Source organism: Phoenix dactylifera, chromosome 7 (genome assembly GCF_009389715.1).
Source record: "Phoenix dactylifera cultivar Barhee BC4 chromosome 7, palm_55x_up_171113_PBpolish2nd_filt_p, whole genome shotgun sequence".
Lineage (NCBI taxonomy): Eukaryota > Viridiplantae > Streptophyta > Magnoliopsida > Arecales > Arecaceae > Phoenix > Phoenix dactylifera.
In genome coordinates this window covers 5,949,381-5,975,435 of record NC_052398.1, presented here as the reverse complement: position 1 = coordinate 5,975,435, position 26,055 = coordinate 5,949,381, and the positions used below count along the sequence as shown (strand labels likewise).

General features: G+C 38.9%; 1 protein-coding gene across 2 annotated transcripts; it reads right to left on the bottom strand.

Moving 5' to 3' along the window:
* Positions 1 to 1,696: 1,696 nt before the first annotated feature.
* Positions 1,697 to 24,970, bottom strand: LOC103707103 (ADP-ribosylation factor 1). 2 transcript variants are annotated; one of them, XM_008791472.4, is made up of 8 exons: positions 24,617 to 24,961; positions 24,484 to 24,522; positions 24,333 to 24,395; positions 22,797 to 22,815; positions 18,793 to 18,904; positions 7,364 to 7,411; positions 3,164 to 3,294; positions 1,701 to 2,159 (listed from the first exon to the last, which is right to left on the bottom strand). In XM_008791472.4, exons 1-8 carry the CDS (start codon positions 24,717 to 24,719, stop codon positions 2,129 to 2,131), a joined length of 546 nt encoding a protein of 181 aa, XP_008789694.2. In that variant the 5' UTR covers positions 24,720 to 24,961; the 3' UTR covers positions 1,701 to 2,128. The 2 variants fall into 2 exon arrangements, with proteins under 2 accessions (XP_038984023.1, XP_008789694.2); XM_039128095.1 differs by lacking the exon at positions 3,164 to 3,294 and having other exon boundaries at positions 1,697 to 2,159; positions 24,617 to 24,970.
* Between the last annotated feature and the right edge of the window lie 1,085 nt (positions 24,971 to 26,055).

Genomic DNA, 26,055 nt, shown 5'->3' with positions numbered 1-26,055 from the left:
TAGTCCGCCTGCTTTCAGTTTTTTAAAAATAAATTTATATCTGTTCGGTTTAGGATTTAGCTCCAAATTGACCTGATTCGACCTGACCCATACATATCACTAAATGATAATGAAGAATTTTCTTGCAAGTTTATGCATTATAACATTATTTCAAGAGTCTTCAAACTAATGTCAAACATATAAATAATAAGAACATAGGATTATGTATGAATATTATCTCACAAAAGAAAAGCTTGTCAATAGAGTTACAAGATTTTTTAATAATTTATCTAATATCACATCTGAATAGCTTGGGACAAATCATTTCAACTAATTTGTGCTTAACTTGGGACCTTACAAGAAAGTTCACTATTCATGTTTTACTTCTGCAGTAATTTCATGTACGACAATGGCTACTTTCCCTAAACAGATGTAAGACCTGTTTTTGAAAATGAAAAAAATATTTTCTAATAGGAGTATCAAGCCTGCACGCCGATCCAGATGGGTGTAGGATGGATAACAGAATAGGAAATCGCCCCTCCTCATTTGATGGCTATATAGAACTCCAGTTTTCAATTTGCTCCACTCTAATAATTGAAAATAGTTGCATGCACGCGTAGGAATGCGAATCTGTGTCTTGTGAAACAAGTATCTCTTTTGAGCTGGGCGTTTGTCTCACCTTTTGCTGGGTAAAAGAATGACAGGCTTTGTACCAAAGCTTTCGAGGAGAGGAAGCTTTGCACCAAAGCTCTGTTAAAAAAGGCGGATGATAAATAACAGAGACATGCCAGTATTCTGGATGACATCGCCCGGCACCCTCTCAATCTACTTTAACTTTTTTTATTTCTTGTACAATTTGTTTATCAATCTACTTCGCCTTGAAACCATTCTTATTTTTTAAGAAAATGAAAAAGAAACAAGCCTTGAAACTAATCGAAGTAGTATATTTATTACATTAATATTTATAATGAGGACATTAGATGATATGAACGTCAGAGCTAAACTTTTTATTAGCTTTAAGTCTGCTGTTTTTAAAATGAAAATCACACAAATCAAGAATGTATATATTAGAGTGTGGGAAACAAACGCAGATTTGATTAAAAGATAACAAGCAGCAGAGATGCCACGAGGAAAGTGGGGCATTAAGAATAGCGTCATATGCAATACGAGGCAGAATTTTAAACATAACATCAAAAAATACTGCACAAAACTCATCTAACTCTCATCTTAGCGGGGTCTACGAATGAACAGGGATATACAGCCCTCCACGTGGAAAGATTGTTAACATTCCGACCACAGCGGAGCAACTTTGCCACCGCACCAACACCTACTCCATCCTCATGTCAAAAAAATTATAATTTATTAAAATTCTGTGGTGTTTTTAAGGGAAACCTGCCAACTAGGGTTGAGGCATCCTCATCTCTATTCTGCACACACCAATGCCCCTCAATAGATTTGTGAAAAGCTCATTGTAAATCTAATAATTATGCCATTCCCTTCTATATGGTTCGAATGCACGTTCAGATAGCACATGAAGATAAAAGAATAAAAATAATAATAATTAAAAAAAAAACTATACTTGCCACTCTCTTGGATGAATTAATAGCTGTCTCAAAAGCGATCACAGTGATGCCCATCTTATGTAATGATTGCACATTTTGTATTTCCCATTGCTCATCTATGTCATGCAAGGCATCAATAATTAGCAGACCTTTCTGAAATGGCAAAGAATAAATAATATATACCCAATAGGGTTCTCTTAAAACGACAAATGTCCGGAGACACTAATTAAGAAAAAGAATCACCTCGTCTGTCTGTGAGATAGATAACTAAAACATTTATAACTAATGATCAATTGCAATCTTGAAAGGATGTAAAATAATTTTATACCCTCAAACAATATTTGCTCCACCAATTATAAGGCTGCTGAAAGTTCCTAATGTCAAACAGAATGATATATATTCCAATTCCTTAACTACAATTTCACAAGTAAACCTGTGTGAGGAAACCTCTCGGGCTATAAGAAAGACGTCAGAAAAATTTTACCATCATGGCATGAAAAACCAAGATCATCGATCCTTCCCCAAGATCTGCAAGCCCTTCATCCTCTCTTTTAGACCTGAGAGAAATGTACCTTGTACTCCACAAATTAGCTTCCAGACTTGAGCGTGTTACTGAGCCTGCATCAATGAACATCACTTTCCACTAAGCTTTAGCATGTCATGGAATTTCCATCTTGTTTCTAAATCAACTTTCACTAAGCATCCCTATGGGAAACAAAATTAATTATATCTAAGTAATAGCCTACAAGAGAACATGTCTCTTGGCTAATGTTAGAATAGTTCAGCCATCAAATCATCAGATGGGATAAAGATCTATGACATTGCACTTCGAAAATCCAAATGGATAGAAGTAATGGACACAAAATGCTGGCTGAAAAATGAAATTATGGAGTTTGTCAAGTTCAATCACTCCGTGACTCATCTAAGGAATAAGTACCAATTCATGTTACTTGTCATGCAATTTTTTACCACAAGCTGCAAGACAGGTGAATATTAACCATACAGCTATGTTTCTTACTGCACATCTCTTCTACTTTGCTATCTGCATGATATACCCATGCACTAATTTCTTCACCATCTACACAAAAATTAATGAAGTTCAAACCCTCTGCAGTTGAAAATTATTTCTGCGAGGGCAGCTTTATGGTCACATGTAGTTCAGCACAGAGCGGAAGCCAGGTATAAGATGATGAATATGAAAATCCAAGTCTTCCTTGATAAGTTTTAATAAGATTACAACAGCTAAATTAGATAAGGTTACTTTGTCGTAGTAAAAGCCTTTACAAACCGACTATGTCTTGGATCTTCATGCTGGACCATGTTAGACACTATTAACTAGTCATAAAGGAGGCATCTGCTAAGCATGGCCAATATCATTGATTAGAACTAGTCAGGCACTTCTTTAAAAGTTCACTTTACTAGTTTTGCACCTTTCAATTTCTTTAAAGAAGCTACAGCACTTAGTTTCTCTGTTCTGGTAATGTGCATTTTGATTTCTTCAAATAAATTACAGCCACCTAGCAGAAGAGGAAACAAATTACCAGATCAAGTGACTAGACATTATCCTCTTCATCTTTTACTTCATTAATTAGCTGTGAACTGAAATGGTCAATTAAGCTTACCAATCTAATCCTTCAAATAGCCCTTCTCCTTTTATAGCAGAAGTTTTAAAGATGGCCCATTGACGGTTTTTTATCTTATGAAGTTCCAAGGCTTCGGTTATTGCAGCATCATCAAGTGCACCTGGGAGATCCTGCACAGGAACACAAATAAGTATACCACTGAATCACCAAGATGCTAAGATTTTCTCCAAGTAGACGATAGAGGCAACATGGGAAGAGTCTTATAAAGTACTGCCTTAATCTGATTAAATAAGGTATCCCATGACCAAATAGCTACAAGACCTAAGTATAGAGGTGTTTTATCCTACTCAACAACATACAGGCCATGGTAAAAAACTAGAATAGTGAGGTGCACACACTTAAAAAACTATATTGTGAGGTATGACTACGGCAATCAAAGCAAGCAAAACATTGATTATATCAAAGGTGTAAAAACTTAACAGAGCAAAAGCATAGCTAACTGTGTTCACAAAGAGACAGCAAGATGAAATATGCACTCAGATACTGAAGGAACATCCAATTGGCAAGCAACAAAAAGAAAAAAAACAAGGAAAGAGAAAATCGGAGCAAACAAGCAGTCACTAGAATGGATTTTCTATCAAGAAAGAGATCATGGTTGTATGAGACAACTGCTTATAAAGTGGTAAACCCAAAAAGTAAGATATAGATATCAGAAAAGAGAGTCATGAAGATGACGACAAGACATAACTATTGATTTCCCAAACTAGTTGTAAACCAACATTTCAAGTTTCAGTTAAAACTGATTTGTTTTAGCCGAGAATAAATCACACTAACACACAATTTCAAGTTTCAGTCAATTTCATAGTTCTGGTCAGTCCCAGCCAAGACTGGCCAGTTTCAGTGGTTTTAGCTGAAACATGCAAAAACCAGCTATAGATGCATTTCGTAAGTCTTATTTCAATGTTTACAATGATTTCAGGTCATTTCCTTTACTTAATTAAGCACGTAGACTATACAGCATCCATTTAATGGATTTTCTTTCATTTTCTAGTGTTAAAAGCGGAGATAGATAATAAATTTAAGCCTCCATAGCAAAAACCTTCTGGGAAACCTTTATTACAATAAATTATAAAGATTAGTGTGAACATCTAGATATAAGACATTCTACATACACGTGTAGTTTATTAATAGTGACTTAATCTCAAAAATATGAGAAAAAAATGCACAAACTCAGTATAATTGTGAGTCCTACCAAAACAACGATAAATTTTGGAATCGAAGCTTAAAGAGTAACTCACACACACACACAAACATGTGTATATCTATGTGTACACATAGATACTCATATACTTAATTTCACTTATATGCAATATTAACTTTAGCCTAAAATTGTTGAAACAACACTGATGTAGAACCTATATAACACAAAATACTTACAGTTGTTGTCCAGTAATTTTTCTTGTTTTTTTCTAATTTCTCCGTCTTTTAATTTTTAATATTTTTCTAGATTCTTTTACCAAAACTCAAACTTGGAGTGAGATTCCGAAAACCGCCAAAACTACTAAATCTGAAACTCCACACTCGACTAAAATCGGAACCAAAATTGAGCTTTCAAACCTCAGTATAAACTTAGACTTGAGCAAATCTAGAACCGCCAGCTAGGCCCCATTTAATTTTTGTCGAGCTTGGGCTGAGGTTTTAGGCCCGACATTTTTTAAGGTTTAGTTTTTAAGGCTTGAAGGAATATTGGGCTTGGGCTTGACATTTTTTAACGAGGCCCGGCATGGACCAACATACATATACAATATATAATTCATATTCTATACACTTTATTCATATTATAAATTGAAACAAATGAATATTGAATTAAAAATACAAGAAAAATGGGATCAAAGAACCCTAAGGTTTAAACCATGCTCAACCTTCCCCATATTCTTCTCTAGCTGCTGCCACCTTCCCAACTGATCTCCTTCAACCATGGCAGCAACCATGGTGACGGCCACAGCAGCGCCCCACTCCTCCCCTTCCTCTTCCTCACTCCCTTGGTTCCCACCTCTCTACCTCTTACCATCGAAGTTAAGCGGTCTCCACCTTCTCCTTGGCCTCCACCACCTCTCTCTCCCCCTCTCTCCCTTTTGTACCCCCTAGCCATCCCCCTAGCAACCATAGTCACCGCCTCTCCTCCAGTCTGCTCCCTACCTATTGCTGTCAAAGTTAAGCTGCCTCCACCATCTCCTCAGCCTCCTCTCTCTCTCTCTCTCTCTCCCCCCCCCCTCCAGCCATCTGCCCCCTCTCTTCCTTGCCAACAAAATCTTATCCATGGTCATTCCCTCTCCTCCCCACCCCTCCTACCTCTTGCAAGATCACCGTGGCAAGTGTCCCTGGTGATAGATTTGGCCCATGTATCAGCTTTGGTCCTAAATGATGGGCTTGGCTCAGGCTGAAAAATTTAGGCCCGGGGCAAGCCCGAGCAATGTTTGGGCTAAGACCTAGACCCTTGATACCTTGTCCAGGCCTTGCTGAACCTAGCGTAGCATAGAGGATGCATAGGTCTAGCACAAACTAAGGCAGAACTATGTGAAACAGACAACTAACAAAACTTGAATTATAGAAGAAACTGTTATGAAGCGTAGGGGACATGACTCCACATATCAGGATCTGTGTTCAAGGAAGCAAAACTATGTGCCATTTTTTTCATCATGTATTGTAGAGGTTAAGAAAAAGAAGAGAGATACAATTATGTGAACATCCAAACAAAAAGAATAAGCATGGAAATACAATAATATAGCATGGTAATGCTGCTTCTAGTTATGGAGCATCACAGCATCCCTCTCCTCAAAGTCTCTCCTTCAGCTCATTCGGCTTTTTGTAGCATTTTTCTTGTCGCATTAAAGTGCCAAATAATCCATCAACACAAGCTTCAAAGACCCTTGTCATAACTTCCATCTTTTTCGAGGGATTCTCTTTTTAAACCCACAAAAAGTTAAGCCTTGTTCCATATAAGCACCTCCGCTAAACATTTTTGTACCAATCAAGGGTTGAAAAATCAAGCATGCTATACGATATTCCCTGTATCGAGGCATATCGAGGGCATACCATACCGCATACGGAGACATCGATAAACCATGAGTAAACACAGGGATGTATATATAGCATGGAGAAGTGACCAATCTGCCATGTACCGCCGAAGTCCAAATCTCGATGCCAACCAAAAGAATCTACTGCTTATGCCATACTGTTTTAGTTGGTAAAGGACTGACCAACATATCCTCTAGAGGCACAAATATAGGATTCTTGAAATGCACTTATTTCCACTTATTTTATTTCATACTTTTGTCACAAACCTCACCATCCCACAACAGTTGACTCTATATGAGAAGCCTCGTTATGAGCTAGTCGTCTAACCATACACAACTTTACTATTATCTCATGATGATTAGCTTGACTCATGGCCAAAAGCAATAATGACATAAAAATCTCCAAGCACTTCCATACTTCATTCACCTTGCTTTATTTTGAAATTCCTTCCGTTTATTTCTTCAATACTTAGTAAAATAAATCAAGGTCAAAAAAGGGTCTTGGTGGAGCATTTATGAACCATAATTCCTAGGCAGTCTAATTTTCATTAGACATGCATCAGCATTGCTTTTCTTTAGTCCATCTACTTTGCACAATAACTCTTATCTGATAAACCTTAGACCATATGTAGATGTAGCACACCGTGGAGCCCCTTCAAGTAACCTAGTTAAGAAAATTAGGACCTCGTTTGTGAGAATTTCCACTGTGACTGTCATGCCAACTTCACAAATTGGCTCTCTCTCTCGAAATTCAAAGGAAAAAATAATCATGGTACAGGTTGAATAGACTTTTAACCTAGCCAAACTATAGTTACAACAAATGAAATTAATGTAGTGTGATGGAAAGGTTATAGATGAAAACTTCAAACTTTTTAAGAGGCATGTATTCACTTTCTATGTTTTGAAGGATGAATACACAAATAAGTGAATTTTGAGGGGCATATGCAAAACTTCTATAAACAAGATAGATATCAATGCAACTTCTTCCAATGCTCGAAATAATGCTCTACCTCCCAAAATTTCCTTTAACAAAAAAATAAAATTTAAAATAAATGAATTCATTAAAAGAAATACTAAAATAATGATTCACGCACATGCACAACAAAAATTACAAAAAGGGAGCTCTAGAGGCTAAATTGAATTGTAGAATAACTCTCATCACCTGCTTGTTTGCATATACGAGGACAATCGCACCTTTTAGCTCTTCCTCCTGGCAGAAAAAATAAAGCAATTAAATTGTTCTAGCCATTGTAGCTGTTGGAAGAACAGAATGTGTAATTGTTTTGATCCTCTCCTCTAAAGGTGTATGTTGACTTCATTTTGGGCATTATTATGGTCTATGAATATAAAGGCACTATTGAATCTTGATCCATGTCAACTTAAACTTAGAATATCAAAAGATTTGACTGCTAAACAAATGAATGGAAAGAGTCTGAGCCCCAAAAAATAAAAACAACAACAACATCAACAACAATTGGATGGAAAGAGATTAATTGAGTCCTAGATGTAATCTTACATACAGCAAGGGAATAGGCACAAAACTATAAGTACAGAAATATTTCAAGTATATTAATATTAAGTTGTATCCTTTTGGCTTCATCTTTTTTTGAGGGGAATCTTGTTTTACTTTATCTAACTTGTCAAATAGTCACCATGACAAGATTTTGTACACATCAAGATTGGTATAGTTGTAATACCATGAAGAAATTAGCATAAAATAAGAAGATCCAGAGTTATTTGCAATGCAAGTCGTTAAAGTATAACATTTACATGAAGATACATGCAGCTAATCATGATAAGTTAATTTACTATAATCAGTAAATGACTGGCTAACAGTTAACCAATCATTTGAAATCCAAGAAAGAATTTTATGCACATGTACAATAAAAAGACATGTTCTCCTTGCAAATATCCTTGATCTGAACTCCTCACCGGTGGTAAACAATCAAAGCCTATCACTTATGCTGTCTTAACCATATGAGAGTAGAGGACATAGTTCGATTTAATTAATAAAGTAAAACTAGAAAGTAAAAATTGTAAATGAGCTGCGTAAGACATTGCTGGTTAAATTTGGTTCTATGATACCAAGAATATATACTTTTTACAACAAGACATATCAATTAACTGTGATGACAGGTTAAGAAGCACTTAATGGGTGTGAAATAATTGATATCTCAATAATGATGAAGTTAAATTAGCTTAATAAGCTGTCACACGAACAGGTGTGGGCAGCATCTTTGGCCCCATTGCAATCTAAGATACGAATGCTGTTGTAACATCAATTGCTATTTTCTAATGGATGCGCTTGTGTTGCATTTAAATTACCTCCTTTACCAATATCTAGTGACCATTCCAATATTGGTGCCTAAAAGCAAGACCACGTTTCTGTTTGGGCTCAAGGATCCTCTCATCAACTTACAAAGTGATCCGAAGATGTTAGGCTCCTCCCATCCATGTAGATAGACATCCATGAACACCGATGACCAAGGTTCGCCATCTTGATACCAGACCCGGCACCAATACCATGCTGATACAGTGTTGGTACATCCGTTGTGGAGTCGATTCGGTGTACTGAGACTCGGTAACCCCACTCCCCCCAAATACCGAGTCTCAATTTAGTACCAGTACGATACACTGATACAGGGTGGTATGCATGTAATAACCCTAAATTTTTTTTTAAGGAAAAAGAACAATAAAATAACCCTTAAATTGGTATGAGGGGTAATATTGGAAAGAATCAAAAGATAATGGCATAATTGTAGATGCAATGAAGTGGTAAGGAAAAAATAGGGATTTTAGTGTTTGATGTGACTTAAATAGGGGGTTTGGTGGCTGGTGGTGGATTTGAGCTATGGCGGTGGAATCAAACAGAGAGGAAGAAAAAAGAAAGAAAGAAAAAAAAGAAAAGAAGAGAAGGAGAAGAAGGAAAAGGAGGAAAGCAGAGAGAAGAAGGAATTGAGGGGCAAAGGAGACCGGTTGTGCTGCCGGCTGAAAGGAAGAAGAAAGAAAAGAGTGTAGTCTCTCTTCCTCGGTGCAAAGACTTCAATTTTTCTGAGGAAAAGAGGTAAGCAACCCATTCTATCAACTGTTTTAGAGATCTGAAGATGAAAAGGGGGTAAATAGGATCTTTAAAAGGAATCCAAAGTGAGGAGATTGGGTTTCAACAAAGTTTTTCCGAGACTGCGGAAAAACTGTGTCGAAGTCCTAACTTCAGTGAATTATTTCGGGGGTCAATCGGCCTCCGATGATGATGTATCTTACTATTTTGGAAACCCCTATGAGTGTAGAATGTTAGGTAAAAATTTCATAAAATTTGGAGTTTGTAAAGTGGATCAAATCTGGGATGAAGTAACTCGCTGTCAGTCCGGGTTACAGTTCATCCGATATGAAGAAGGTGAGAAAAATGATGGGAGTCGCCTCAAAACGCGCCGGAGTCGACTCCAGTTGACTGCTCATGGTGCAAAGTACATGTCTCCCACTCACCTACCAATCCGGCACGATCTTGATACACCTCCAAGATCTACAGTTGGCGGTAGGGATCTTCTTCCTCTTGTTCTCTAGCTTCTTGCCCAACTGTGACATGCATTAATTATACATTCTGTCTTGTATCAAGGACTCATAATCTATGTATCCATCATAAACATAGAAAACTTTAATTGACTCAACTTCCCCCCACTAAATCTTCCTTTTTCTATTAATTAACTTGTTATTTATGTGTATTTTGATGCAGGAGCATCTCACTCACACCTTGGGCCATTGCTGTTGGGGTAAGGTGCGATAAAAAATTGAATTCTTTCTTTTTCTAAAATTTTCCTGACTCCCGAGCCGACTCCGCTGAGGCTCGAGTCGACCCCAATCTGCCCCGAGTGAAATGACTTTTTTTGTAAATTGATTTCATTTCCTCTATTTCAAAGACTTGTAGAGCCTTTTCAGTGGTATATTGAGTTGCATTGCACTCCCTTGACCCCTCATTCCCAACCCTGATGTTAGTTTATGATTGGGTCGTGGTCAAGTGAGTGGTAGTCTTGATTATACTCCTTTTTAGTAGAGTATTGGGAGGGTGCATTATGACATTTATACATGGCTTGGCAGTATCTACAGGACACCTATAGTCGATGGGGTTAGACATCGGCCTGTGTGCACATAGTAGCATTCTAGGTGGGCGGAGCCCAGTCCCTTCCTAGGGGGACACGGCCCTAGACGTAGGATCGGCCGGTCCTGCGACTTATATATCTACTTGCCGCCGGGCATAGTAAAATCCCGCAAGGTGCAGTATGGTTTTCCGTGGATGTAGCATTCCCGCGAGGTGCCAATAGTATTCAGATGTGAGGTGATTCTCACAGATTTCTATGAATTTCTGTTCTGGATACTGGCCAGCATTTACATTATTGGTGTGGTGTCATATTCTATGCATATGACAGTAGGAAGTTGTTGTGGTTCGTCTGGGGCGTAAGACCCATCTTCCGATAGCTGTTTATCGATGTCTCAGCATATTGACACCCGATTTGTATGTTCCAGCATTATGATCTGTTGAGCATATTCAGGAGTAGCATATATGTTTACTTGATTATTCCATATATGCTTCAGATGAGTTGATATTGATTATGGTGATATTGATGATTTACTCCATATTCTTTATGTTGAGTTCATGTTCATCTTATTATTGATCACCATTCATATGCTCTTGAGATTTCATCGCGAGCCATGATTATATTCTGTCTCATATGCATAGTACTCTCCACCTCCACTCACTACTCCGGCGCGTTTTGAGGCGACTCCCATCATTTTTCTCACCTTCTTCATCTCGGATGAACAGTAACCCGGACTGACAGCGGGTTACTTCATCCCGGATTTGATCCACTTTCCAAACTCCAAATTTTATGAAATTTTTACCTAACATTTTACACTCATAGGGGTTTCCAAAATAGTAAGATACATCATCGGAGGCCGATTGACCCCCGAAATAATTCACCGAAGTTGGAACTTCGACACAATTTTTCCGCAGTCTCGGAAAAAACTTTGTTGAAGCCCAACCTCCTCACTTTGGATTCCTTTTAAAGATCCTATTTACCCCCTTTTCATCTTCAGATCTCTAAAACAGTTGATAGAATGGGTTGCTTACCTCTTTTCCTCAAAAAAATTGAAGTCTTTGCACCGAGGAAGAGAGACCACATTCTTTTCTTTTTTCTTCCTTTCAGCCGGCAGCACAACCGGTCTCCTTTGCCCCTCAATTCCTTCTTCTCTTTGCTTTCCTCCTTTTCCTTCTTCTTCTCCTCTTCTCTTTTTCTTCCTCTCTGTTTGATTCCACCGCCACAGCTCAAATCCACCGCCAGCCACCAAACCCCCTATTTAAGTCACATCAAACACTAAAATCCCTATTTTGCCTTTGCCACTTCATTGCATCTACAATTATGCCATTATCTTTTGATTCTTTTCAATATTACCCCTCATACCAATTTAAGGGTTATTTTATTGTTCTTTTTCCTAAAAAAAAATTTAGGGTTATTACATCCTCCCCGCTATATAAAATTCGTCCTCGAATTTAAAAGAGTAAATTACCTGATTACTCAAAGAGGTGAGGGTATCTGCTCTTCATAATCTGCTCCGACTTCCAAGTGCACTCATCAACATTGTGTCGGTGCCATTGTACCTTCACCATACATATTTCTTTATTTCTCAACTTCCTAGTTTGAGTATCAAGGATAGCTACAGGAAGTTCTTCATAAGAAAGGTCTTCTTCTACTGTAACTTCCTGCACTGATAGCACATGAGATGGATCCGGCACATACTTTCGGAGCATAGATATATCGAATACTGGATGCACATGGCTGAGGTTTGGAGGCAGTGTTAATCTGTAAGATACATTGCCAACCTTGTCCAATATCTCAAAGGGGCCAATGTATCTGCGACTAAGCTTGCCTCTTTTTCCAAACCTCATTACCCCTTTCATAGGAGAGATCTTTAGAAAAACATGATCCCCCATGCCAAATTGCACATCTCTCCTTTTGAGATCTGAGTAGTTCTTCTACTTACTAAACACTGTCCTCAACCTTTCCCTATATCATTGGCACTTTTTCTGATGTCTCTCTGATCAAATCTGGTCCTTCTAGGTGCTTCTCCCCAATCTCAGACCAGCATAAGGAAGATCTACATTTCCTCCCATAAAGTGCCTCATAAGGTACCATACCAATAGTTGAGTGATAGCTATTATTATATGCAAACTCAACTAAAGGTAAGTACCTGTCCCAGCTACCTCTGAAATCCAGTACACACATTCTGAGCATATCCTCAAGGGTCTGAATGGTCCTCTCCGACTGCCCATCTGTTTGAGGATGAAATGCTGTACTGAAATCAAGTTGAGTCCCCAATGCCTCATGGAGTTTCTGCCAAAATTTTGAGGTAAACTGTGAACCTCTATATGATATAATAGAAACTGGCACTCCATGCAAGGACACTATCCTATCCACATACATCTCGGCATACTGAGCTACTAAATATGTGGTCTTCACCGGTAGAAAATAGGCTGATTTTGTCAATCTATCCACAATCACCCAGATGGAATCATATCCTTTTTTTGTGTTCTGGGCAGCCCGACCACAAAGTCCATAGTTACCCTTTCCCATTTCCACTCGGGCAAAGGTAACTCTTGCAACAATCCTGTTGGCTTCTGATGTTCAAATTTCACTTGCTGACAAGTCAAACAAAAAGCCACATACTTGGCCACATCCCTTTTTAATCCGTTCCACCAATACATGCTTTTGATATCATGATACATCTTGGTGGAACCAGGATGAATGCTATAGGAAGTATTGTGTGCTTCATGCATAATCTTCTGTCTCAAATCTTCCACATTTGGCACACATAGCCTACTGCTACACATCAACATCTCATCCACAATCTGAAACCTTTCTATCTGTCCTGATTGCACTTCTCCTTTTAGTTTCATAAGAATTGGATCTAAATCCTGTGAAATCTTGATTTCATCTATCAACCTCGGTTTCACCTGAAACTGTGCAATTAAAGGACTACCTTCTGATACCCTAAAAGATAGTCCCTAACCAAATAAATCTGTCAGATCTCCGACTATCTCTCTCCTCTGGACGGAGATGTGAGATAAACTGCCCATTGATTTCCGGCTCAATGCATCTGCTACAACATTAGCCTTGCCCGGATGATACAGGATATTGGCAGTCATAATCCTTCAACAGCTCTATCCATCTCCTCTGTCTGAGATTCAAATCTCTTTGCTGTTGAATGTATTGGAGGCTTTTGTGATCAGTATATATTTCACATTTCTCACCATATAAATAATGCCTCCATATCTTTAATGCAAATATGACAGCAGCCATTTCCAAGTCATGAGTGGGATAGTTTACCTCATGCTTTCTCAGCTGTCTGGATGCATACGCAATCACCTTGCCATTCTGCATTAACACACATCCCAATCCCACTCTGGAAGCATCACAGTAAACTACAAACCCGCCTCTATCTGTGGGTAGAGTCAAAACTGGAGCTGATGTGAGGCAATCCTTCAGCTTCTGGAAGCTCTGTTCACAAGAGTCTATCCAAGTGAACTTAACTTGCTTCCGAGTCAGCTTTGTAAATGGGGCAGCTGTTTTTGAGAAATCCTTTACAAACTTCCTATAGTACCCAGCCAGACCCAGAAAACTCCTGATTTCTATTACATTTGTAGGTCTCGGCCAAGCCATAACTGCCTCCATCTTCTTGGGATCCACCCTGATTCCTTCCTTACATATTGTGACCCAAGAATCCAACTTCCTGTAGCCAGAACTCACATTTGGTAAGTTTGGCATACAATTAATGTTCTCTCAAGGTTTGTAGTGCTATCCTCAAATGCTCTTCATGATCAGCCTGACTCTTAGAATATATGAGGATGTCATCTATAAAGACTATCACAAACCTGTCAAGATAGGGTTTAAAGACCCTATTCATCAAGTCCATAAATGCTGCTAGGGCATTTGTCAGCCCAAATGGAAGCACTAGAAACTTATAGTGCCCATATCTCATTCTGAATGCAGTCTTCAATATATCTTCCTTTCTGATTTTCAGCTGATGATACCCAGACTGCAGATCAATCTTCGAGAAGTACTCAGCCCCCTATAATTGATCAAACAGGTCATCTATCCTGGGGAGTGGGTATCTGTTTTTGATGGTCACTTTATTCAGCTGTCTATAATCTATACATAATCTCAGTGACTCATCCTTTTTCTTCACAAACAGAACTGGAGCACCCCATGATGATGTACTGGGCCTAACAAACCCCTTGTCTAGCAGATCCTGCAATTGCACCTTCAGTTCTCTCAACTCTGTGGGGGCCATACGATAGGGAGCAATTGAAATAGGGTTTGTACAAGGGAGAAGTTCAATACTGAACTCAATTTCTCTATCAGGTGGCGATCCTGGTAATTCTCCTGAAAATACATCTGGATACTCCCTAACAACTGGAATCTGTTGCAGATCCACAGACTCTACCTGGGTGTCCACATAAGCTAGATAGCCTTGACACCCCTTTCTCAGCAGCCTCTTTGTTTTCACTGCAGACACCAAATTCATTGAGATCTCACTCCTGTCCCCTTGATATGTAAATTCACCCCCATCTAAGGGTCTGAAGATAACACTCTTTTCTTGGCAGTTAATGGTGGCACGATTGTCTGATAACCAATCCATGCCCAGTATGACATCAAAGTCTAACACTGCCAACTCAATCAAATCGACTGGAAGTGTCTTACCTTCTACCTCTACCAATACACATATCTCACTTCTATACTATCCCCTACAGGTGTGCTAATAGCTAAGGGAATATGCATCAATATCTTATCCTTAGCTAACTTTTTAGCAAAATAAGGAGACAAATGAATAGGTAGCTCCAGAATCAAACAACACTCTAGCTTTAATCTTATCAATGAGGAGCATACCTATCGCAGCTGCATTCGATGCATGTGCCTCTTGTGGATTTACCGTGAACACTCTTCCTTGCCCTCTGCCTACTGGAGCTGACGGCTGTGATGGTCCAGCACTCTGCTGTGACGCTGGTGTCTGACCTCTGCCTCTGCCTACAGGCCCCCTACTACTAGGCCTGTCCATCTGCACAGAAGGTAGGGCTGTTAATGAGCCGAGCTGCTCGGGCTCGGCTCGGTAAGCTCGGCTCGGGCTCGGGCTCGGTAGTCAAACGAGCCCGAGCCCGAGCCCAATATGAGGCTCGTTTACACTCGAGCCCAAGCCTGAGCTCAAGCCCGAGCAGCTCACGAGCCCAAACGAGCTCTAGTCTTCCACTGAAAAATCTTATTTCAGCACCATAATTCATAAAAATCTAATCATATAGAGAAAAATAGCTTGTTATCGAGCCCGATTACGAGCCCGAGCTCGGGCTCGTTCTAGAGCTCGTAATTGAAACGAGCTTTACGAGCTCAAGCCCGAGCCTTTGCTTTGCCAAGCAAGCCCGAGCTCGAGCCCAAAATAGAGCTCATTACCGAGCCCAAGCCTGAGCTTCTGTGAAACGAGCCGAGCCGAGCTCCCAGGCTTGGGCTCGGCTCGGCTCGTTGACAGCCCTAACAGAAGGGTAGAATGCTGAAGGCACAAACTGCTGGGTGACACTCTGAAGGTATTCTCTGGCAAAATGACCCGGCTGTCCACATCTATAGCATACTTTTTGGCCCATTCTGCATCTGCCAGGGTGATGCCTCCCATATGTGTCACACACTGGCCATGATTGAAACCTGGATTCAGTTCTGGCCATAGCAACTGGAGGACGAGGTGCTGATGGTAGAGAAGCATCCTGTAACTGACCTCTTCTCCTCCACTTTCCTCTTACGTGGGGCAGGTGGAGCTGAGCGTACAGACTGCTCCGTCAGACCCTCCGGAAGACTTGCTCCCTCAGATCTACCTCTGCTGCTTTATCCTTTCCCCATACTCATTTTTCTCTGTTCTCTTTCAGCTCTTTCCTCTTTGTTTCTGATCTCCCACTGTTTTGCTTTATCTATAAGCTTGGACAAAGTGGAGACCTCTACTGCCAATACCGCATTATAAAGCGGGGAAAATCAGACCCCGTCTGAACCTTTCTATCCTGGCAGCTTCAGTGGGGATGATGTAAGGAGCATACCTCTCTAATCTTGTAAACTCACGAGCGTACTCAGCTACGCTCATTTCGGGCATCTGCTTCAGCCTCTCAAACTGAAGAGCCCGATTCTGCCTCTCAACCGGAGACAAAAACTCATCCATCACTTGCCTGAACTCTTTCCAAGTTGGGGGATTCTACTATACAATCTGTCCTCCACTTGCCTCTGGTACCAGTCCCAAGCATCTTCTTTCATTGTGAGCCCTACAAGTTCTATTGCCCTTGCATCAGAACAGGGCAGTCTCCGTATCATCTTTTCAGTTTCCTCCAGGAATCTCTGAGGATCTTCACCTTCTTTCCCCTTAAACTCCGGGGTTCTGAGCCTCAGAAAGTCCTGTACAGTAATCCCCTCATAATCTAGAGCCCGCCTGGCTAAACTCCTCGGCACAGGTACAAGAGGTGGGATGAATATTATTGATGGGGCAGGAGGCTTCCCTCGAGCAATTTGTTCCCTCAGAGCTTGATTCTCCTCCAGTAACTGCTCCACCAGTACATCTCTACTTCCTACTTCTCCTTGATCATCAACCCTCCGTCTGTCAGCAGGAGGAGATTTTTCTCTCTGGGGCTCAACATGTGCGGAACCCGCATCAAGCTCTATATCTGGCTCCGTCCTCTTTCCAGGACTAGCGGGTCCTCTCCTTGGAAGCATCCTTTATATATCTCTGAAAAGGAACAAAGAGAGAGGTGGTCGCTACACACTGAGTCATAAAATGCTTTACTAAATTGTAAATGACTCAACAAATAGCACAAAAAAAATCCTATGCTCCATAGTATAATCCTATACTTAATCCTAACTTATCCTATTGCTCTGACAGGACTCTTCTTAAACCTTGCTCTGATACCATGCTTTGTCACGACCCCCGCCCTGATCCAGTGGGCCGCCGCGACGGTCCTAGGGTGCGGGTACGCATAAGGCCACCAGCCACCGCGTAGAACCCTACTACCAATCAATCATCATAAATTCCATAAAATTTTGGCATGATATATGCACAAAATGACCACTTTGTTCTATTTTTTAACCTGTCAGGAAATATCCACACATACCACAATCTACCTGTCAGAGCAGCAATCACATAATCCTGTCACAAAATAAACCTGGACAATATAAATCAATACATTATCACAGGCATACCCCATCTGCATAAAAATCCGGTTCCCATTTCATTCATGGTCAAACCCATATCCACAACAGGATCTATGCCTATAACTCTCCACTCCACTCACTGAGTATTTATATACTCACTCCCCAGTTGATATTTTTATTGCAAGCCAGCTGATATATAGAGAGGAGCAGGATTAGTGGTTGCCTGCTATCTGTGCCGCTCCATAGCATAGTATAGTGTAGAGTAGAGGTTTATATATTTTGATGTATTATAAATCCTCAGTATGTATGGTGTACAGTTATAGGCATAGATCCTGTTGTGGATATGGGTTTGACCATGAATGAAATGAAAACCGGATTTTTATGCAGATGGGGTGTGCCTGTGATAATCTATTGATTTATATTATCCAGGTTTATTTTGTGACAGGATTATGTGATTGCTGCTCTGACAGGTAGATTTTTGTATGTGTGGATATTTCCTGACAGGTTAAAAAATAGAACAAAGTGGTCATTTTGTGCATATATCATGCCAAAATTTTATGGGATTTATGATGATTGATTGGTAGTAGGGTTCTACGCGGTGGCTGGTGGCCTTATGCCTACCCGCAGCCTAGAACCGTCGCGGCGGCCCGCCGGATCAGGGCGGGGGTCGTGACAATGCACCAGTATGATGAACCTTGCACATAACAAGTATAATGATATGCACCCCACAGTTGTCAAAGTAGCCCAAGCATGGACCTAGCTTACCCAACCAAGTGGTCACATAGGCAGCAAACTTTGTTCAAGGCTAGTTCAAATCACTAAATCATTCACGATTAAACTACATTGTCATAATTTCAATAAAATAACATTTTAGCATGCTTGGTGAATTTACAAAAAAAAAATATATTTTCAAGATAATTATCTCGTAAAATTTAAACCGAACTCATAATGAATGGCATCATTGTTTTTTTAGTTCAAGCAGTAGCGATTGCAGGGCTTCCTTATTTGTTCATCTTAGTGGAGGCTGGAGCTCAATTGAAAGGTTTTGATTGAAGGCCTTTTCTAGTCACTCATTCGCACATAAGGTTTTCTCTTCGAACCATCTGATTTTCTTTGAGATCAAGTTCAATGTACCTTACGCCCTTATTAGCATCCAATGTCATTATAAAGACATTACAAGAAATATTTTCTTATATAGAATGCATAAAATATACACACAAGAAAATTCTGCCAAAGAATAATCATAACAGATCATGTAAATAAAATATTCATGAAGTAAGATTCTTCAAAGCATTCTCCATTCATAGCATAGTATTGTTGCAAAAATGTACAATGGAACAAATGAAGAAATGAACTTTTGTATGCTGCATACCTCTAGGATAGCATGAAATTCATCCTTAGCCGTCACCAGTCTATCAGTATCACTTGAATCAACAACATAGATAATGGCTTGGGTGTTTGGAAAGTAGCATCTCCAATAAGGCCTGTATATGATCACGTGCATGCACACACACCACACATTGACACGCATACCAAAAGGAAAAGAAAAGAAAAGACAAAAGTAGTTATTAATGGGCTTTTCCAATGGCTCATTCTGCAAGCGTACAAGTCTATGTTTCTTAAAATTATACTATATAAAAGATAACAGAACCAACAATTTTCTTCACAAAAGAGTAACTAGACATTTTTAAGTACATCAAAATTCTTCCTACTTGCATGCAAATATTTCACCAGCCTCCCCTCTCTATAACTCTTTAACAAGCACCCTTCCTCACAAAGGTTGTGTCTAGCCTATGATGTAAATGCAAATCATCTTGAATGGTTTTCACTAGTCACGAAGTAATGACACACCTACAGTTATTCGATCACACTCACTATTAAGTTCCCCAAATTACCACATTTTCACCTTTATCATCATCTCTTTTATTCTCCATCTTAAACTAATAGCCTTCCAAAACGTGCAACATATTTACTCAGACAATAAAGCCGCTTCAAAGTATTCCTCATATATAACAATCAAATTAGACACTACAGGCACATGTCCACTTTATCCTATTATTAAAAGGTATAGTTTAAAGCTGAATATTAGAGAAGCTAGAGAATGTTAGGCTGCCTCTCCTATAACTCAATTTTACACTAACGGATCCTATATAAGCATCCTCAGCAGAGTTAATTCACTAATTCAATATGCTTTTGATTCTCATCGCCCATCCAATTTTGTATTTAGTATATCATACGCATTTGCATTTTCTAATCAATAAAAGACATAGAAAAGTACGCTCTCTAACTAGGGATGCTGAATTATTGCACTGAAGCTGTTAATAAAATGCCACCAGAGGATAGACTGATTCAACGCAAGGATTGAATAGCTATAAATACTGTGTTGGAACTACCAGTTTTGTCTTCCACAAAAACAGTCACAAATTATTGATCTTTAACTAAGTTGTCCATATCAACTAAGCCCAAATTTCGATGGCATCCCACTCAGCTTTCACAAGGGTGCTGTGGGTACATTTTCAACAACAATCATGACAAGTGTTTTAAAAGATGGTTATGGTATGCGGGCAGCTTGGAAACTGCAATATGATTAGGCAAAAAACAGACATGTAGGCAGACCACAAAGCAAATTGTATTAATAATTAAAGTAAATTCCATAGATAAACTATAAATAGAAGACTAGAAGTAAATCAGAAGATAGATCAGAAAATATAAAAATGGTAAAGAATCATTTTTACATTAATCCAAGAATCCATTTTAGTGTAATGTAACATGTTAACTAGTAAAATTACAGATATTCCCTATAGACAATGCAACAATACTAATCCTTCAAAAGAATGATGAACTATTTGAGAGAGATGACAAATCAAGCAACTTTATGAGATGATGAAATAGTTGATGCAAATTTAGGAAAAAAAATAAAAACACAGTAACACTTGAAACAAGGATGCTTCAGCACCAATCGGAATCCACACCTAGGCCAAGGCACACCACTTAGGTACCTACTTGGTGGTCAGCCCGCATATAAAAGCCGCCCAATGGTTTGGGAGGTGGGCCCTAAGTGAGGCACCATGAAAACTGACAAGGTGGTAATTCTTATGGGAATTACATGTAGTGGATCTTCCAAAAACTCCAACAACCATTATCTGGATAACACCGTTCCCAACCTCCATTATAAACAAGTCCTCTCATCAACAATGATATTGATACAACATTTGTACAAGAGATTTTTCAGCACGCAACTAACACTATTATCCAATACTAAACTCAAAAATAATCCACCATAAGATAATGCCTCAATATGATGATTCCCATCAAACCATAAATAGACCTAATGGCATTTTTGGTCATTAGCTTAGAAGCCAAAATTGCCTAATCCATCTAGCGCACCTGGCTTGGAAGCATGATTTCTGTGATTTCAAAGCATATTCATATAGAAATCATGAGTTGAGCTATCACGAATCGGAGTCCGGATTCTATCCCGAATCATGCATACGAGCAAAATTAGGGAAAAAGGATGAGGAGGGGATGCTGACCTGGAGATATGGTTGGAGGAGGTCATTGTGGATACCTATGAGTTCGAATGAAGAAGGTACATTTTCCAAATTTGGTTCCCTATAAAGGAGCATCACATATGTATCGCATAGTTTATATACTTTAAAAAGATCATCACTGCAAGAAAAATCATATCACAGGATATTGCAATGTCTGTCACACAACCCATTGTCACCAATCACTCATAGTTGGCTGTCACTTCTTTCATTGTGCCTTTTAGGACTTGACATTGCATACAGACCATGTTGGTTTTCATTCTAGTTCATAATCTCATTTAATTAATGTCAATTTAGCAAGTTAGCTAACTCTTTGATTTACAAACTTCTATAGTTGTCAAATCAAAAGGCATAAAAAATAATCTTTATATGGCCTCAGGAAACAATCTTACTCAGACTACTCATTCCAATGTGTTTAACCAAGCATCTGCCTATTCTTTTTACTAATAAAAATGATGTCAGTTCAATTGATGGCTTCATGCCTTACATACCAAACTTACTTTCTTAAGGCTACAACAGAAATGGCATATCTATGTTAAAAAGTTATGGTGACATGATTTTACATGGAGCAAAATTATGGACTTCTATTTATCACTGCATGCGTAAGTTCTTCTCCATAAACACATAATGAAGTGAACGATTGGAACAAAACATGGCTGAATCACTTAACAAATGTCCCTGGTCATGCTTTCTCTATATTCCAGAACTATCTAAACACTTGTAATACAATCTTCTACACAGATAGACATCCATAAAAAAGTCTGTTAGCTGGTAGGAACTTACAACCGAAAAACCAAAATTTGGTCTTCCCTATGACATTAATCATTTGTGACTATTAAAATCTCCTCCTCCCCCCCCCTCTCTCTCTCTCTCTCTCTCTCTCCCTGCCTCAAAGCGCACAGCACACACACACACACCCCAACTCATATAACCAGAGCTTCTAAGAATAACAACCATAGGCGATGGTTAACTTAGCCAATAAATCAAACACCATCAAAAAGGTTACATAAGCAATCTCTTCACCATAGTTGTTAATGTGAAGTACAGCCACAATTATACAGAACTACAAGGTCATGATATTTTCCCTTGAGCCAATCTTTTCCAAGCAATAAAAGTGATCTCACTAATGTGTGAGTCTACAAGCTTTCATGAGTCAACAATCAACACAGTGGGGCACTCATAAAGACAACATGTTTGGGAAATCAGCTTTACACTTTGAAATGTTCTCATGTTTCTTCAGCTATAAGTGTACAGCTCAATTGATTTTAACAGCTCCAGGTCTTCTGTCTGTAACAGTCTAATAGGATAGGATGCTTTTGTAAGTTTTCAGTATATGGTTTCCTCAGGCATTTTGAGAATCTTTCCATTCCGAATAACTGAGCATTAGTGCTGTCAGAATATTTCTACTTATAAATTATTCATAGGATTGCAGATCATGTTCTTATTGAAACTAAAAGAAAACATGTTTCTATCTCTATAGAGGATTAGAGGGGTACCCCAAAGTTTAAAATATATTCTCATATCTACAAACTAACATGTAGCTACCAAGGCCAGTCCCAAGCCCAATTAAGAAAAAGCAGAGGTTTGACATTAGGTTGGCAACCAGTCATGAATAGCATGTTGAATGATGAAGTGCATATAAATTCGATTTTTGTGAATATTAGGGCAGATATATGGAAGAACTTGAAATACACTCTGAAATTGCCCTAAACAGAACACTTGGTGAATAAGGACCAAGCTACATTCATGGCAAGTTAATATGTGGGAAAAACACAGACACGATATAGCATCATTATTTGAAGATTTGAGTAAGCAGGATATGAAATACCTGATACTTGTCTGCCCACCTGTTTCAGCAAACCATATAGTTCACGTCAAAAATAGCATTTAGCAGAGGTATCAGATAAAGTAAATAAATCATCCCAAACAACAAATTGATCTTAAAAACAATAAGTCGAAGGTTCAATAATTATGAGAAAAAAAACCCTGATACATTATAACAGTTTCAAACCACACGCATGGCCATAATTCCTGCAGACTTGAAAGTGTATAAATTTATCGTTTAATCAATCAGTATGCAACACTTATCACAAGATTGCTATAGCATAGGCCTCTCTGGTAGATCTAGCATCAGTATGTACTGTAGCATACATTTCCACTCAAAAACCTCCGGCACGGATGATACATGGGCTAACAGCTATGGTTTTCTACTTATACAGGACCAGAATAGATATAATCATTGAATATAGAGGACTATAGTTGATCACACACACACACACACACACACACACACACACACACACATATATTTCTTGATTTTTCACTGAGATATAGGTACAATTCATCAAGATTCAAACAGTCTAGTTTCAAAAGAACCAAGCTTTCTTAATAATATATCCATCAAGCTCATCATATCTCTTTGAAATAATTTTGGAATTGGTAATATGAAGTTTGTTATGCTCAACTAAATCTATTAGTTGATAATATTTCTTCTTACGAAACTATTATGTCTCTCAGAAGAAGGATGTTTGTAGCAAAAGTTTGAAAAGTGTCACTTTCAAGTTTACTCATTTGCTTTACACTGATTAATCAGTTGCACAATTCGCAAAACATACAATAACTCTAATACAAAGATATTTTAACAGATGCATGACATGAGTGGTTATGGCCCAGTTGCCTTGTACATGTTGGATTATTACCCCATTTCCGTGGATCCAAACGTCGCTCCTCACGTTATGTGGTACTAAGTCACCAGCAGAATATTCATATTCTCCAACTCAACATAATAACTTCAGATATCAACAATGGAACATGACACTTTTAATTTTTATTATTAACTTTGACCATAATGGAGTCACCCTACAATGATACCCTTGTTGGCTTACTTTTATGAAACTGTTAACCATCTAGGAACCTATCCGGTACCCTTTACAAGAAATGGAAAGCCAATTTCACAATTGAAATTGAGGGGTCTCTTCTCCATCCCCTGTAGTTACTTAATATCATTGATTAGACATACAAAATTTCAGATCCTTACAACTTGCTAGGCCATTAAACAAACAAACAAGAGATAAAACGAACAATAAAATGAACAAAAGCGATCAGCATTGCAGTATCATGATTAAGCTCCAAAGAATCAAACAAAATACCGTCAATCTACAAAATTCATGCCAAATTCATTCCTACAAAGACATCACCCAAAAATCAGCATTACAACAACATCGTTGAGCTTCGACACATCAAAGCCAGTAGGCCAGTACCATGTAAATCAATGCCAGATTCTTCATAAAACAGTTCAATCCCGATCGAATCATCAAGGAAAGCCGCAAAACTACAAAAAGTAAGAAAGGGCAGATCGACGTACCTAGATCCCAAACTTGCAGCTTAATATTGTTGTACTGCACCGTTTCCACATTGAATCCGATCGCTGAATCCGACCAACGAGAAAAGAAAACCCAGCGGTTAGCAAACCAGAAATCTCAAGAATTAAAGGAAGAGAGAGGGAGAAGACGCACTTGGGATCGTGGAGACTACTTCCCCCATCTGAAGCCGATCTGAAACAAAGAAAGCGAAATAAATGTCCTCCCACAGATCCAAAACGAGGAACGAATTCGGGAAAGAAAAAGGGGGTGTGGTGGAGAGAGATACAGAGGATGGTGGTTTTCCCGGCATTGTCGAGGCCGAGGACCAGGATCCGAGCCTCCCGGTTGCCGAAGAGGGAAGAGAGCATCCGGGTGAAGAGGATGCCCATGGCGGCGACGGATAGATCGGATCCGAGGGCTCGGAGTCCCCTAGGGCCAATGCAGATCGGTGGAGCAAAATCCTATTCCCTGCGATCAAGAAGGGTTAGAGAGAGAGAGAGAGAGAGAAAGAGCCCTAAGAATGGAAACAGGATCTGCTTGCTCAAGTCGCAGTTTTCGCTTCTTGAGAGTCGGTGGTGAGGCCTTTGGAGTTTGGACTGGTGGGGTGTGTCCAAGGAAAAAAGATGAGAAAAAGAGAGACTTGCCGGAAGAGAGGGCTTGGGTCGTATCTTTCGCGTGAAAGGATGATTTATCGTGAACCATTCGATCGCGTCCTGCACCGTTGTCAACGCTCTCTCTTCATCCATCCATCCGCTTGCACAAATCTCGAAGCAATTATTACATAATCTAATGGCTGATTCTTGCGGAGAAGGGTAAATATTTGTTTTGCGCACCCCTTTTTTTTGGTTAAAAATGGGCATTTCATACAACACGGGTACAAATACATTCAATAGAGTCAGAAAACAAAAGATCCTGAAATGCTCCGGGCTGCTCACTCTCCCTGTCCTCACCACGGGGCCGGCTATAGATCGCTCAAGCCCGGAACCTTGGCTTTGCGCTTATTTCTATATATATATATATGTGTGTGTGTGTGTACACCACTAACTTCGAGGGGTTGTTGAATGTTTGGAAGAATTTAAATTTTTCTTGGATGTACTACTCAAGTTTTATATTTAAAATCTCTAGTTGCTAAATAGAGTAACGTGATCACTAGGACAAGTTTCAGTTCATAAAAAATCGCAAATTACTGTTGTAAATCAATGAAAAACAAAATAAAACAATACATGCCAATATATTAATTAATTATAACTTTTTATAAAATTTTCTCCTTGTTTTATTTGCTAATGGTACCATATTATTTTTGTAGGGTTTCTGTTTCCTACCATATTAATGGTACCATATTAATTAATTAATTATCCTGCTGGCAAATAACATTGCTTTAGATTAAGAAATTGTTTAAACAAGAATCTATGCTAGCAAGAAATTTACATGCTAGGGCCTAGATGCCTTTCAACATATGTCGAACCTCATAGAAATAAAATATATATTTTTCAATTACTTCTAATTTTTGACATTTTATTATCAACATTGTTTGGGAGAGTTATATAATTTAGTCTCAAATTTTCACGGTCCAATCCAAAATACTTAAAATCTTATAAATGGTATGCATTGCAATCTAGAACAAAATGCGAGGCTTATGAAACCTCTATATCTTATAGAATTTTTACAACATTGTAAGTTGAGTTGAATAACATATTTTATAATTAACTCCTTATAGAATGAGTT